We start from the raw sequence: 15,141 nt of genomic DNA on the forward strand, positions 1-15,141 counted from the left end.
ATGGGAGAAACAGGAGGATCAAACAGATCATTGTATTTATGTATCTTTTTCTCTGTGTCCCCCAAATTTGTGTGCAAAGAAGTAGTTATTTCTGTGATCACCTGGCATATTCTGTAGGCCCTTGTGATGGCCTGAGATAGATGGATAGATAGATAGATAGATAGATAGATAGATAGATAGATAGATAGATAGATAGATGAAAGATAGATAAATGATATATGGAAGATAGATAGATGATAGATAGATACATAGATAGATAATGGATAGATGATAGATAATAGATAGATAGATGATAGATAGATAGATAGATGGATGAAAGATAGAGAAATAATATATGGAAGATAGATAGATGATAGATAGATAGATACATAGATAGATAATGGATAGATAATGGATAGATAATGGATAGATGATAGATAATAGATAGATAGATAGATAGATAGATAGATAGATAGATAGATAGATAGATAGATAGATAGATAGATATGGCAGTGCTGGAGCTGGGGCCAAACTAGGTTTGTGGCCGGTACGAAGCCTCGCATTTGTAACCACTGACAACAGGAACATTTTGGAATTATCCTGAGATCAGCTGCTGCTGCCGTCAGGAAGCCGTTGTCCCTGAGCCGTAACGCTGTGGGGGTTTGACGAGGGCAGCCATGCATGCGAGCATCTTCAGGCTGGCACTCATTCACCTTGTCTCTCGCCCCTCTTGTGCCCCTCAGGCCTGGGCCACCTGATCTCCTGCATCCTCGTCAACAGTGCCCAGTACTTCAGGCGCATCAGTGAGTCCGGCATCAAGAAAATGTGCAGAAACATTTTTGTGCTTCAGCAGAATCTGACCAACATCACCATGTCCCGGGAGGCCGACCTGGACTTCGCAAGGTAAGAGGGAAGACTGGGCTCCGCTCCTGGTGCCGGGCCTACGAAGTTGTTCACACCGGATTCTGGTCCTTAAATAAAGGCTTACTCTGTGTCCTTTTCCATCAAGGACATTTCATTTAAAATTGTACTAAGTAAAGTTCATTAACAGCCAGCTGTTCTTAGATCATAGGAAAAGCAATTCCTTAAGATTCTGAATTGGATGCTGACAGTCATTCTGTAAACAGGTACATTTTCCTATAGTTTAATCTGTGCTCTTGTTTCACTATATTAGTACCATTTTATTGATCATAAATACGATATTTGCTCATTGTGTAAAAATATGCACGATGAATTGCTGAAGAGAGTATAAGCGTTACTCCTGGGCTGTGGATGTGGACCTGGTCTTCGTACAGCCGGGTCTCCCTTCTTCTGTCTCTGTGCGTACACTTTGTGTACACATCGGGTTTGCACACGCCTCTTATTTCTCTTACGATAACATTGGAACTCAAGGTAGTTTGTTTCTCTATTTGGTTTTTGTTGTTTTCACTTTATTACATCAGATTGGTGAGGGCTTTCGGGGGAGAGCGGGGCGCACTCAGTCCATCTTGGCAGCCGCCTTCCTCATGGCGGCCAGGACATTGCTGAGTTCTTCTCACTTCCTCTTGACGCGGATGTGTGTTCCCAGCCTTTCTTGATGAATTTGAGGGCCCGCTTGTCCTTGGAGACCTTGAGCAGCTCCACGGGACGACGTTTGTAGGGCGCGAAGCCACACACCTCCCAGGTCATGTCCCACACGAACTTGGCGTGTTTGGTGAGTCTCCCACAGCGGCGGCTGTGCCTTGGCTTACTGACATTCTTGGTGACTTTGTGGCCCTTGTCGAGGCCCGTGGCCATGGGGTAGTGCACAGCATGGCTGCTACATGGCTGTGGCTGCCGCGACAGAGGAACGCAATGTAGTTTTATGTTAATGTAATTGCATTTCCTCCTGTCACTAAGACTCTTCATGTTTTCTTCTACGTTTGTTAATATTCCTTGAAAACATTCTTTTTAATGCTTGACCAAAACTCCATAGAATGAATCACAATATATTAAATCATTTACAAATTCTTGGACATGCAGATTATTTTCCAATTTTCTGTCATTGTAAATAATACTGTGTTGGGTGTATAGTTACATGAACTGACTTCCTTGTCTCTTGTGCCTCATTACATTTGAAGTCTATCTCCTCTTCACAGGCCTCTGAAAACCCTATGTACAACAGAACACTGTAGGGCTGTTGGACATAGGGTCGCTATGAGTCACAAGTGACTCGACAGCACATAACAACAACAACATCATCTCCTCTTGTTGTCTTGGTTGCAAGGGAAACATTTGCTCGTCATTATCCATGTCCTCCCTTCAGATAGCCAAACCTCCTTATCCATGTCCTCCTGTCAGATAGCCAAACCTCCTTATCCATGTCCTCCTGTCAGATAGCCAAACGTTCTTCTTCAAATTGACATTTACACTTGCTTTTTTTTTTCCGTTTCCCCCTTGGCTCTGAATGTCACTTTCTTAAGTCTCTTTTTTAGAATTTAGAGTTCACTGTGTCCTCTCCATATAGCCCAGTACTCTCTGGAGCTCACTGAGGCCCTCAGACCTTTGGCGCTCTAAGGAATCTTGGCCCGCTGCTCGGCAGATGACGCGAGCCCTGGTCACTCTTTGCTGGACTGATGTTGATTCCTGGGTGGATCATTCCATAAGCTCCTTCCTTTTCCCCACGGCCTTTCAGTTGTTCATCGTCTTTACTGTTCCCACGTGCTGTTTAGGATTTCTATGTCTGCCCACTAGGTTTTCTGATTCCCTGAGAAGTTCTATTACAGTGAGGCATTTAAGGAGATAATGAACTATCTTATTACTTGGACATTTTTGAGACATTAATGCTAGGATCTTTTTTTTTCTTTTTTAAACCCAACATTTGGCCATGTGTCTTCATTTTCAACCTTTTCCCCTGAATCCATTTGTTTCAGCCTCTGCTTCTCTGTCCTTGTCCCTAGTATTTTCCTTCTTATGTGGAGTGCAGCTGCACACGCGTGGTTCTGTGTGTTTTCATCAAATTCCCACTTTTAGACTAAATTTGGTGGAAAGCCTTCGTAGCTCAGCTCAGGGGAACCAGGTGTGACTGAATGCCGCATTTATTTGGTCTCTCTTATGGGGAATGACCTCATTATTGAATTAGTCTATTCATAATAACATTGACAAGGAGACGTTAACGTGGAGGCCTGAGGGATACAGAGAACCATTACGAATTCTCTAAGGAACATAATTCCTAAATTCAATCATCTTTTTTTAAATGGGATTTTTTTTTCTTATTTAGCTGAAGTAAGTAAATTAACACAGCTCTAGCAGACAGTCCAGGCCTGATGCACACTAACAGAGGCTGGCATCTGAGTAATGGAACGCTGACTGAGCAGTATTGAGGTTGGCGTTGGTGGACCACGTGCCAACGGAGCATTTCATCAGGAAATAATTGCATGGTGACCGAGTCATCCCTTTCACTGTTGCATTTGTGACTCGTGTCCAGAGTCTAGAAACTTACTGTCAAGTCAGTTCCAACTCCTGGTGACCCCATACATCACAGAGAACAGCATCCCATGTAGTTTCCTAGACTGGACTGTCCTCACATGCAGATCACAGAGCTGTCCTTTCACTGTACCGCTGGGAAGATTTGAACCGTCAGCTTTTAGGTTACTGCTGTTTACACCACCTAGGACCTTGTGGATCATGTCTAAAGAAGTGGGCACAAACAGACACGCGACTCTACGGGAGAGGCCTTGGTATCGTGACCCCCTGTTCCTCTGCCACGTACTTTCTCCCCAGTGGGCTATGACAAGGGTTAGTATAAGCATAACAAAGGACAAAATCATGACTCACTGCCGCTGAGTTGATTCCTGCTCTTCTCAGCCCTCCGTCAAGTTTCCAAGGCTGTAAATCTTCATTCCAGCAGACTGCCTGTCTTTCTTGCACAGCTGGTGGATTCGAACTCCTGAACTTGTGGGTTGCGACCCCCTGCATCACACCACCAGGCTACAGCACCAGTCAGGGAAAGCAAGAAAGACCCTGCTCCACCAGCTGGACGGACACAGTGACTGTGACAGTGGGCTCGAGTTCATCAGATGATGAGGACGGGACAGGGCAGGGCAGGGTGGACATGCGTCTTTCACAGGGTCGCTCTGAGCCACAATCAACTCGAGGGCACCTACTAACAGCAGTCTTGTTTCAGTGGACATCTCCTGTCTGTCCACTTTGCTGGTGCCTGACTGAGCCCAGTGCCTGTTGTTTCTGAGTAGACATAAGAGAAGGAAAAAAAAAAGAAGTGCATGGCAAAGTCAACTGGGGGGCAGAGGAGCAAGAAAACTGTGCAACAATAAAAGAATCTTTTTTAAAGAGAAAAGTGAACTGGGGAAGGTAGGAATGAATGAACAGAAACCCAAGATTTCTGTAAACTTTCATATCAAAATTTTTTTAAATTTAAAAAAAAATAATAAAATCAAGGCCTATTTTGGTGTCAGTGAAAGGCTTGGATAAAGCCAGAGTTGAGTTTGTCTGTAGTGCTCTGAGGCTGTAAGCGGCTGCCGTGGGTGCATTTCCCACCGGCCCTCTGCTGTGGTTCTCGGTGGTTTTGATCAGAGCAGAAAACGTCACTGAGAGGAATCGGCCCCGCTGCTCCTCCTCCAGCGTCTCCGCCCCCTTCTCATTTGTTTTCTCTAGCTTCGCCGTTACGCACGTGCATAGACACTTTTATAACCTTATTTTGCTTTTATTCCTTCTATTGGGCAGGGGCAGGTTTTGCAAATTGGGTTTCTTCAGTTCCACCGAGTTTGAAGCTATGTAAAATAAATATAACAGCAGTACCGAAATAGCCAGAAATAATAGACTCCAGCAGTGTGCTCAGCATTTCTTAAGCAATGTCTAATCAAGCATGGACAGCATCTGTATTTCCAGCAAGTCTCCACAGGAGTGCTATCTTCCAGCACAGTAATTAATCACTAGTTGTCATGTGTCAGGAAACTGATTTAACAAGAAGTTGTGAGGCTCAGGTACTTTTTAACTTCAGGACCTTGTTGGCTGGTGCAGGCCCCAGCACCCTTTCTGCAAGAAAGGAGCACCGCTTCTGGAGGGCATTGATGGTCTTTTTCTATTCATGGTATTTTCCCATTTTCTGTCTCTTTGTGGGCACACCTTTATTGCAGGTAACCTTGAATAGGAAGATAAGCCATGGGTGAACAGTGAACCAAGGCCAACTCTCGCATTCCCAGAATTACAAAAAGGCTCTGTCCTGTGTCGTGCGTGATTACTCATACTCGGCCAGGAGGTTGACCCTTTTGATCCCGCTGTTGATTTTCCGACGCCAAAAGGTGCTTTGTCCTGGGAAATCCCTGCAGATTGAGTGGAGAGTGAGAGGCTTTCTGAGTGAGCTAATTCCTTTCATCTGAGATCATCTTAACCTGAGCACTTCTACAGTGATAGGCCAGTCACCAAAGCTGTCTTGGCACGAGGCCCTCCGGCCTAGGCCAGGCGTCCTCTTCTGGAAATCTTTAGAGTTCCAGTGAAGCCACTATTCATAAATAATATTCCAGAATGTTCTTGCTGAGTATCCCCTACACACACACACACACACACACACACACACACACATGATCCTGTTTTTCCTTGGCGTCTGTCTCTCACATTGGCTCACTTCCTCCTTCCCTCTCTTGAGGCCTCATTTCTCCTTGCATTGTTCCCTTTACTTTGGACTCTCTAGCCTGCTCTCTCTGCCAGTCTAGAAGAATACGAAAGGTGAGATTCCCACTGTGACCAGGGGAGAAATCCTGGCACGCAACACAGTCTCTGAACCTTTTAGGCCCTGATTAAACAATTACTCATTTACTGTCTGCTCACTCTAATCCCTCCCTCATGGAACTTGCAGGATTGTGGGGACCAGAAGACAAAGTCATAAATAAGATAGAAAAGACATCATATAGTGATGATGCATGCTATGGGGGGAATACCATAGAGAGGAAAAGCGTTCCAGGGAACCCTGGAGGTAGTTGCGCGGTGTGTGCAGGGGAGTCTTCCGTGAGAGGGGAACTTTTGAGGTCGATCGGAGGAAGAGTGGGAGCAAGCGAAGTGGATATCGAGGGGAAGAGCTGAACAAAGCAAGGAAGGAAATCCGAGAGCCGAGACCCACAGGGAGTGGATCAGGGGACCTTCATAATGGTGTCTTTACTCTGAGTGAAGTAGGAAGCCACTGGAAGTGTGTGAGCAGAAGCATTCTATAATAAGATCTACATCACAGAAGAATCACTTCAGCTGCGGGGTTGAAAACAGACCTTTGGAGGCAAGGGCAGACACAGAGGCCTGTTAGAAAGCCATCGAGGAAACCGGGGTGAAAGAGAGCAGTGACTCAAACCAAGATCCTCACACCGAGGGGATGCGAGGGGATCAGGGTTGGATCCGAGAAGGGATTAAAAATAAAGAGGGGAAGACAGATGGTCTCATGTGTTTTGACTAGAGAAATTGAAAGGATCTTGTTTTCCTTTACTGAAATGAAAATGAGCTAGAACTTGGGAAAGGCACTTTTGTTTTTAAATTTTTTTATTTTATTTTAGTGTGTGTGTGTGTGTGTGTGTGTGTGTGTACCATCAAATAAGATCTGACAGGTACAGGAGGAGATTGTCCCTCCTTCTCCAGCAGAGCATTTGGTGGATTCGAACCACGCACCTCTGGGATTGTAGTGCAGCTTCTTGCCACTAGGCCACCAGAGCTAGCCGGGAAAGGCACGTTGGTAGGGATGGAGAGGCAGTAGGATTGGGGATATTGGAATTTAGTATTTGGAACGGTCAAGTTTGGGATGTCTATTTACAACCAGGGAGCTCTGGTGGCCTAGTGGCAAGAAGCTGCACTGCGTTCCTGAAGGAACGTGGTTTGAATCCCCCAGCTGCTCTGCGGAAGGAGAATGGGCCGCCTCCTCCCGTGCAATCAGCTGCCTTGGAAAACCCACCACAGGGTCATCTCCAACTCTACAATGCACAACAGCAACAACGTTAGACAACCAAGTGGGCAGAAAGTCCACTGGTCTAGATTTACGAACACAGATTTCAGAAAAGGTAATACAAGTTTGGGGTTCATTACATATCACTTAAAATCATGAACCAGCTAGTGAGATGAGTACCACATGCAGGATCCGGCAGTGGAGAGAAGCCGACGAGGACTGTGTGGACATTGGGGCGCTGAGGAAGAGCCAGCAAAGGCACCTCAGGAGGAGGAGGCAGTGGGGAGACACCCAGGGAGGGGAGGGTCTCATGGGTCAAGTAAAGAAAATATTTGAGACTGACTGTCTTCATCTGGGACCAACGTCATTGATGGCTTCAGTGAGCCCGGGACAGAGACTCGGTCATCATGGGCTGGACAAGCGACCTGACGTGCTTTGACCTGAGCTCCTTTATCTTTCATTTAAAAAAAAAATTTTGTTTTTATGTGTGTGTGTGTGTGTGTGTGTGTGAGAGAGAGAGAGAGAGAGCGAGAGAGCACGTGCGTGCGTGTACCATCAAATCAGATCTGACTGGTATAGGAGGAGATTGCCCCTCCTTTTTCAGCAGAGCATCTGGTGGATTTGAACTGTGTACCTCTGGGATTGCAGTGCAGCTTCTTGCCACTAGGCCACCAGAGCTCCCTGCTTCTTTATCTTTGCTACACAACTTACTTGAAGTAGGAACAAATTTCAGAGGTAAGTGTTTGGAACAGACTTCTCGTGTCCCGGTTTCCTGGTAGGATCTGATGTGTTTGAGGCAAACAAAAATTCAGTGAGATTAGAGTATCTCTCGTGTAATGTGTAAAGGATCACGTGGTCTGCATCTTTTTTCTCCTGGGTGATCACTAAGTAAGCCCCACCTGTTCTGGTAGAGGCCATCATGTGTTTCTGATGACAGAGCTCAGCTATAACATATCTAGAGGGATCCTAAGTCAGTTATTTTCTTTTCAGTGGCCTGCATCTTCCTTCTCCTCCTAGATATCCCATCCCTCCTTTCCGCAGCTCCTTTCCCAGAAACTTTTTTTTCCCTATAATTATATTTTATTAATTTTCATAAACATTTACAGAGATTTTGGGTTTCCATTCATTCACCGCTGCACCATTCTCTCTACTCTCCTCCCAGTTTGTTCTTGTCCAAATGCCACAGTGCTTGTCAAAGCCAGTTCTGATTAATCTTCTTTGTCAGTGTGTCCTTTGCCATTCCCTATCACTCCTCCCTGAGAGAGACTTCACCCTGAGTCATAAGGAAAAGGGGACGGCGTATTCTCTTAGCTACTTCCTGCTGAAAAGGGACGCTGTGGGTTTCAGGGTGAAGATCTTCTCTCACTACTCTAAAGGGCCCCTTTGGCAGTAGGAAACACATAGACTATTATGGAGATTGATTTTGGAATTTAGATGCACTCTTATTGATTGTGCTTGGCCGTACATGTTCATATCCTTGAAGATGTATCATGGGGGTGTTGCAACCTAGAAGACACAAATTTGACTAACAAGTTATAAGTACATGAGTCAAAAATTATGGAAAAGTAAAAGAAAAGATTCTTTCATTGTTTTACAAACCCTCCCCCAGGTCCCCTCCACCATGTAGCCCTCGCTCTAGACTCCTGTGATGACAGAAACACCCAGTTATATATCTCTTTTAAACAGTTCCCTCCCTCCTCTGCCTCAGTGCAGCACACATCATTGAACCCATCTTACTCAGTCTCTCCCCAACCCCAAGGACAGTCCCATTCTACAACAGTGGCACCATGTAATATTTGTCCTTTGTGACTCCCAGAAACTTTTAATTAGCTCTGGAATGATTCATGTTCACGTGCATTTGTGAAGCCACTGGGGCCTGTGGACTCTGCTGTACCCAGGCACAGGAACCTCTCTTGCACTGAAGCCAGCAGAAAGCTCTCACCACGAGAGTAGGAGTTACCTTGGAACCTGAGAGGGAAAGGAGAAACATTCTGCACCACATAGCTCCTCAGGAAATGGACCAAAGGTGAAACACAGTTCCCTCCACCAGTGAAGGCCAGAAATGTTGTCTTCCAAGGTCAGGTATTTACACAATAATATTCAAGTAAAAAAAACCAAACAAACAAAAAAGAAAAACCACCACTGCATCAAGAAAGTAAAAAGGTAACCCCGTCAAGGAGAGAAAACATTGGCAAATCATGTATCTGAGAGGACTCACTTCTACAATATATGAAGGACTCTTACGGCTCAATAACAGGACGAAGGACCCGGTGAAAAATGAGGAGAGCCACCCCAGGAACAACGCAGGGCCCAGGTCTTAGTTTTCAGGTGAAGAACTAGAATTCCTTGGAGGAATAGCCGATTCTAGGAGCAGGAAATATGTAAGATGAGCCTGGAGCATCTCGTAGATCCAGGAAATAATAAAGTGTTAACTCTTGTCTGCATGTGCTCACACGCACCCCCTCTCACACCAGATGGGGGTGTTTCATACGTGCACAGGAGCCAACCAAAGAGCTTCCAGTGGCCAAGCCAGAAACAAGGTCAGCAGTACAATAAAGAAGGACTGAATTATATGTAGAAAATAAATATTCATGAGTCCATACTGGTATAAATAAATGATTGAATAAATTAATAAGTTGAGAAGAAACAAATCTCCCACACAGAACAACTCCAAATAAATTATGTAGATACACCGTCTTCAAGAAGAGTGAGCATCACCTCGAGGGCGTGCACCCCTAAAGTGTAGGCTGCATACCTGCCTGCCTTCCAAAGAGCATGGTGGAGCGGGGAGCAGCCGTCCAGTGGAGAAGCCAGATAGGCACCGTTTCAGGGAGGTGGCCAAGGTCAACAACAGTCATGAATCAAGTTGATAGTTTGTTGTGATGAAGATGGCACTTTATCTTCGTGATCTTCCTACCCCAAGTCCCTAACCCCAATCTTAACATGAGGGGGAAGCATCAGAAAATTTTGGTAGAGGGACATCCTAGAAAATATCTTACCAGTCTTCTGAAACTGCCAGAGACATCAGAAATGAGGAAAATGTGAGCAGCTGTCATAACCAAGATGAGCCCACGGGGCATCAGAAATGTGACGTGATAGCCTCCGAGCAAGCATCACAAAGCAGAGCTATTCGGTAAGAATTACGGAATGTGGTACAAACTCTGGACTTTAGTCAATAATAGTCCCAATAATACATCCCTTTTGTCTCATTCTTGAAACAAATGAGATAAACCAAGAGAAGATGTTAATAACAGAGACACTGAGGGCAGTGGGTATGTAGGAGTTGTACTGTCTGGTCAATTTTTCTGTAAATCTAAAACGATTCTGAAAATACAGCCTCTTCATTTAAAAAAGGCAAAGGCTTTGAAGAGACAGTTCTCCAGAGAGGATACGCAGATGGTCAATAAGCCCTGGCAAGGATGCTCGCAAGCTTGTCCGCAGGGAAGCGAGACTCAGACGCACAGTGAGAAACTCCTTCACACCCACTGTGACGGCTGTAATCAAAAAAGCCAGTAACAACTGTTGGCGGCGATGGAGAGAGACCAGAGGCCTGAAACGTTTCTGGGAATCGACAACAGTGAAACTGCTTTGGAAAACAGTGTGGCCTCAAAAAGTTAAAAACAGTTACCACACTGTTGTTGTCAAGTAATCCGAACTCTTAGATCCTTTAAGACTGAGTGGAACCGCCCCGTGGGGTGTCCAAGGCTGTGACCATGACAGCACCAGGTTGCTGAGTTTTCCTCCTGCCTAGGTTTAGTGACTAAGTATGTCAGAAGAAGATTGATGCAACTCAACGGCGTATAACAATAACATCGGGTCTAGTCGGTTAGAAACACCACTTCCCAGTTTGCTGCCAAGCGTCTAACCACAGTGACCGCAGGGCACCTTTATGGTTACTGTATGACGCAGTAATTTCACTCCTCGGCAAGTGCCCACCAGAAATAGAAGCATCTCTCTTCACAGAAATGTCCGTAGCCACAGGACTCCTAATAGCCAAAAGCTGGAAACGGCCTCGATGTCCAGCAACTTGTGAACCATTGTCTTAAAGGCGTACAAAGGATATTTGAGGGTCACAGAGCCAAGAGAGGTACTGACAGCTAGATGAGCCCTGAGCGTGGTAAGTGTTAGAATCAGGAGTACCCACAAAGGATGCAGAAGGCATAGCTCCCTCACCATAGGACACTTCACAGCGTGTTTTTCCATACATGGACACCTTGTGTGGCAATGCTACGTCCAGGGGGTCTGTCGGTGCCAGTGTTCAGCGGCATGTGCTCATGTCCTGTCTGTGGGTCACATGTTGCTCATTCTCACAGTAGCTCAGACTTCGTTCATCGTACTCTTGTCTACTTAGACAAGAGTCCAGAAGAAGAGCTGCATAGTAAAGTGGTCTGGGAAGGGGGGCTGTATAACAATGAAAGAACTCCCCCACCACCAAAAAAAGTGAACTGAGGGGCCAAGGAGGGAAATGTGCAACAATGAATGAATAGAAATCCAAGTTCCTTATAAACTTTCATTAAAATATCAATTTTAAAAAAAGCTGTAAAAAAAAAAATTTAAAGCTACAGTCTACTGTAAACATAAATTTCACTTATAACCAACACCGCTTGTTGCTCACTTGATTGGGGTAACTCTTCATTGCAGTGGTGTGGGACTGAACCCACAGTCTTCGTGAGGTCTGCCTGTGTTGTGTGACTGTGTTAGTATGGCATTTTCAGAAGAGGCCCGCTCCTAGGGAAGCTCACAGACAGGAAGAGCATTAGTGGTTACTGGGGACTGGAGGCCAGGCAGAGAGATTAATAGGAATGGATTGCTAGTCAGATAGGACTTCACTTTTAAGGGGGAGGGGGATGTTCTGGAATGAGATAGCAGTGATGATTGCAGAACCTTGTGAATAATTTAAAATAAAGAAACACCGAAACCAACCTACCACACATTGAATTTTACCCTTTCAATGGATTATTCACATCTTTTGTTACTGTTCAGAAAAGCAGGGTGGGAGGCAGGAGAGATTGATCGTTAAAGCTTCAAAGTCTGAGTAGTATTTCATAGGAGATGAAGAACCCAAGTCGTATCGTCATGTAAATGGCAGGACATTGTAAAGGGAGAATGTAGCCCTTGCTTGGTGGCCTAATCTGTCCTGGGAGATAGGAGATCAAGGGAGAGCCTTAGAAGGAAGGGATCCGGCCTAATGTTAATCCTGGAATAATACAGAGTGAGGACAGCGCCTCTTCACACAGGAAGGGCACCGAGAGTGACTGGCACAAAGAGAGTGGCTGTGGATGAGAATGGAGAGACATTGTAGCTGGCTGGTGATAAATGAACTCAGTACAAACGCCGGCCAAGCATAAGCCTTCCTTCTTAGACTTCAAAACCCACTGGCCTTCCCCCACCACTGCCCGTTTTCCTCACCCTGGTTTCTTTTTCATAGCACATGCCCACCTCAGTGTATTTTATCTTGTTTATTTGTACCTCATCTGCCTGCCCATGTAGAATGTCATTTCCACGAAGCAAGAACTCGCTTGATCACTGTTAAACTCCAAAGCCTAGAACAGTCCCAGACAGGTCCCAAGCTCTCGCCCCTTATTTGCAGAGTAATAACAGTGAGATCCTGGGACTTCCCCTGTAGGTACCAGGAGGGGTTTAAGCATGTGAACAAAATGGTCACATTTGAATTCTAAGTAGGTTACTTCAGCAGCCACATCGAAATTGGATTTGAGGGAGATAAAACCGGCGTTCTCGCAGACACATTGAATGTGCTTGTTAGAGGACGGAGGGTCTGAACTAGGTCAGGGCTAGTGGGGATGGAGAAGAGGAGGCAGGTTTGACAAGTATTAGGACCAGAAATTGGCAAAGCTTGGAGAGTGATTGAGGAGTGAGGGAAGAAGAGGCTGCAGTCAAACAGGACACATGAGTGGCTGCCTGAGCTCTGATGCCATCAGGGACGATAAGCCTGCAGGAGGAGCGGCTTTGTTACACGGTGCCCCTGAACCAAAAAAAGAACCACAAGTGGGTATCTTTCAAGAGCGGAAATCTACTTTCTCCACAGTAAAGGAATGTGAAAGTCTGGATTTAGAACACCGGCTCTTGGAGAAGGACCTCTGTTTCTTTCCGCGTCTCTTAGCTATGAGCAATCTTGGACCTTCATTTGCCATAGACAAATCCTCAGTGAAGTCCATTTTCCCTCTGTATGTGCCTTTGTGTCTGATTTGCTCCTTTTATGACTCGAGAATGATTAGGGTTAGGACCCACCGTGTTCCAACCTCACTAACATTATCTAAGAAAACCCTATTTCCAGATAGGACCCTATTCTCAAGTATAGGGCCAGAAGTACTTCAGTACATAAATTGGGGAGGACAAATGTAATCCGCAGCAAGCAGACAGGAGTCAGAGTGTCGAGAAGACCATCACAGGGTGTGATGAGCGCACGATGTCTGTGGAACTCCAAAGCAGAGAGGTCTAGTGTGTGGCTGGATACGGAAGCAGGAAGCTTTGCGAGGAGGCCTGGAGGACGGTGGATGTGGAGGAGTATATGAGGGGCTTTGTGATGGAGAATAATCCTCTGGGGAGCGTGAACATCAGAGGGGATGAGGATTAAGGGGAGACCCTCCACGGTGGTTCGGTGGTTCGAGTCCCAGCGAGGACAGAGTGCGCATGGCCACATTGCTGGCTGCTCTGAAGGATCCTGGCCCTGTGTGTTTACACCACATCTTCCTTTTCAAGAAATGCAAGCATCTTCTCATCTGAACCTCTCTCTCTCCTCTTTAAGGTAACTGCTCATGCATAGGTCTTCCTTAAGTAGACAGAGTGGGGTGACAAGGTCCTTAAAGAGACGGAGCATACAGATGCAGACCCCTGCTTCCTCCTTGACCTTGTTCCTTCTCTCTGGTATGGCCGAGAATGTGGGCCTTTTCCCCCGGGGAGCTGTGCACGTAGACTTATTTCCTGCAAACCTATTACACGGGGAGCATTAGCTGGTTTTCTGCAGGAAGGGTTATGGCCTTTCCTAGTTGGAGTGGCCGGATGCAGCTTGGAGAGAAGGATTAGCAGTGGCATACTGCCATCTACTGGAAGCACCGTAGACATCCAGAGAGAGGAAGGTAAGGGCTGTAGGACCCCCCACTTCTCTGCCTCTAGACGGGTGCTTCTGCTGAAATAGGTTTCTGGGGGGCAAGTTGGCTGACAATTTTACCACCTCTCCTTTGAAAAAAATAAATATTTTGTATTCCGTTCTTAGATGTACAGTTTTGCTTCAGAGAAACTAAGAGTTCTCCCATCCTTTGCTCTTGCTCTATTTTTTCCCAGCTGTATTCTGCCATCAAGCTTACCTATGTATTCAAATCCAGGGAGAACTATCCCTTCCCATCAGCTACCTTTAATACCCCTGCGTCGATATATTTGGCTCGAGATTCTTGACCATGTGGATTTGTGGTTCATTTTGGAGGAGCGGTAATTCAGATCCCAAAAAATTCTTGCCGTGATGATGGCCCTAAAAATTCTGGCATTTAGTATCAACGCGAAAGCAGCCCAGGCCTGCCCCAGGTCCAGGGAGAATTGGCAAACATGAGGGATCTCCTGGCTTTTGCTCCCTGTTAGACAGAAATATGGAAGTAGGGAAATTTCATACTAACACGAAAATGTGTGTGGTCTATTCTTTGAGAGACTTTTCAGAAAGATCTTTAATAGAAACATTCAAATACATGACATCCCTAATTCTGCACAGCTTTGCCTCTGCTGCCCTGTTTCTGAGGAGCATTGGTAGAACAACCATTAAGTACTTCCCTGCACCTGAAAGGTTGGAAGTTTAAAGCCCCCAGTGGCTCTGTGGCAGGAAAAGGTGGTTATCTATGTCCATAAAGATCACAGCCAAGAAACCCAGTGGGGCGGGGGGTCCTTTCTGTCACAAGTAGGCTACAGGTATCTCTGTTTAACTTAATGGAAGTGAATGTGCTTATAATAGGAATATAAGTTGTTGCTGTTGTTGTTGTTGTTGTTGTTGTTGTGTGCTTTTGAATCACCTGCAACTCATAACAATCCTGTGTACAGCAGTTCTGAAGGTGTCACCATGGGCCAGAACATTTCTGACCATGTACAGTTTTCTACTAAGCTTTTCTTTATGTTTAAACAATTAATTGATCTCTAATTGTCTGACCAAGTTGTGCCAAGAAATCTGGAGAGCAACCGCTTGGCCAACTGATTGGAAGAGATCTATATTTGTTCCCATTCCAAAGAAAGGTGACCCAACTGAGTGTGGAAACTACAGAACA

At 45.6% G+C, this 15,141-nt stretch overlaps 1 protein-coding gene across 1 annotated transcript in view; it reads left to right on the forward strand.

Annotated features, from left to right (window-relative positions):
* The window catches only part of EXOC4 (exocyst complex component 4), an 877,780-nt gene that overhangs the window by 810,371 nt on the left and 52,268 nt on the right, over positions 1–15,141 (forward strand). Inside the window, exon 17 of the mRNA XM_006887139.1 lies at positions 723–882. Within this exon, the coding sequence (XP_006887201.1) occupies positions 723–882 (160 nt within the window). The remainder of the gene's footprint in view (positions 1–722; positions 883–15,141) is intronic.

This window comes from Elephantulus edwardii, unplaced genomic scaffold, assembly GCF_000299155.1.
Source record: "Elephantulus edwardii isolate Elephantulus edwardi_28Jun2011 unplaced genomic scaffold, EleEdw1.0 scaffold00055, whole genome shotgun sequence".
Lineage (NCBI taxonomy): Eukaryota > Metazoa > Chordata > Mammalia > Macroscelidea > Macroscelididae > Elephantulus > Elephantulus edwardii.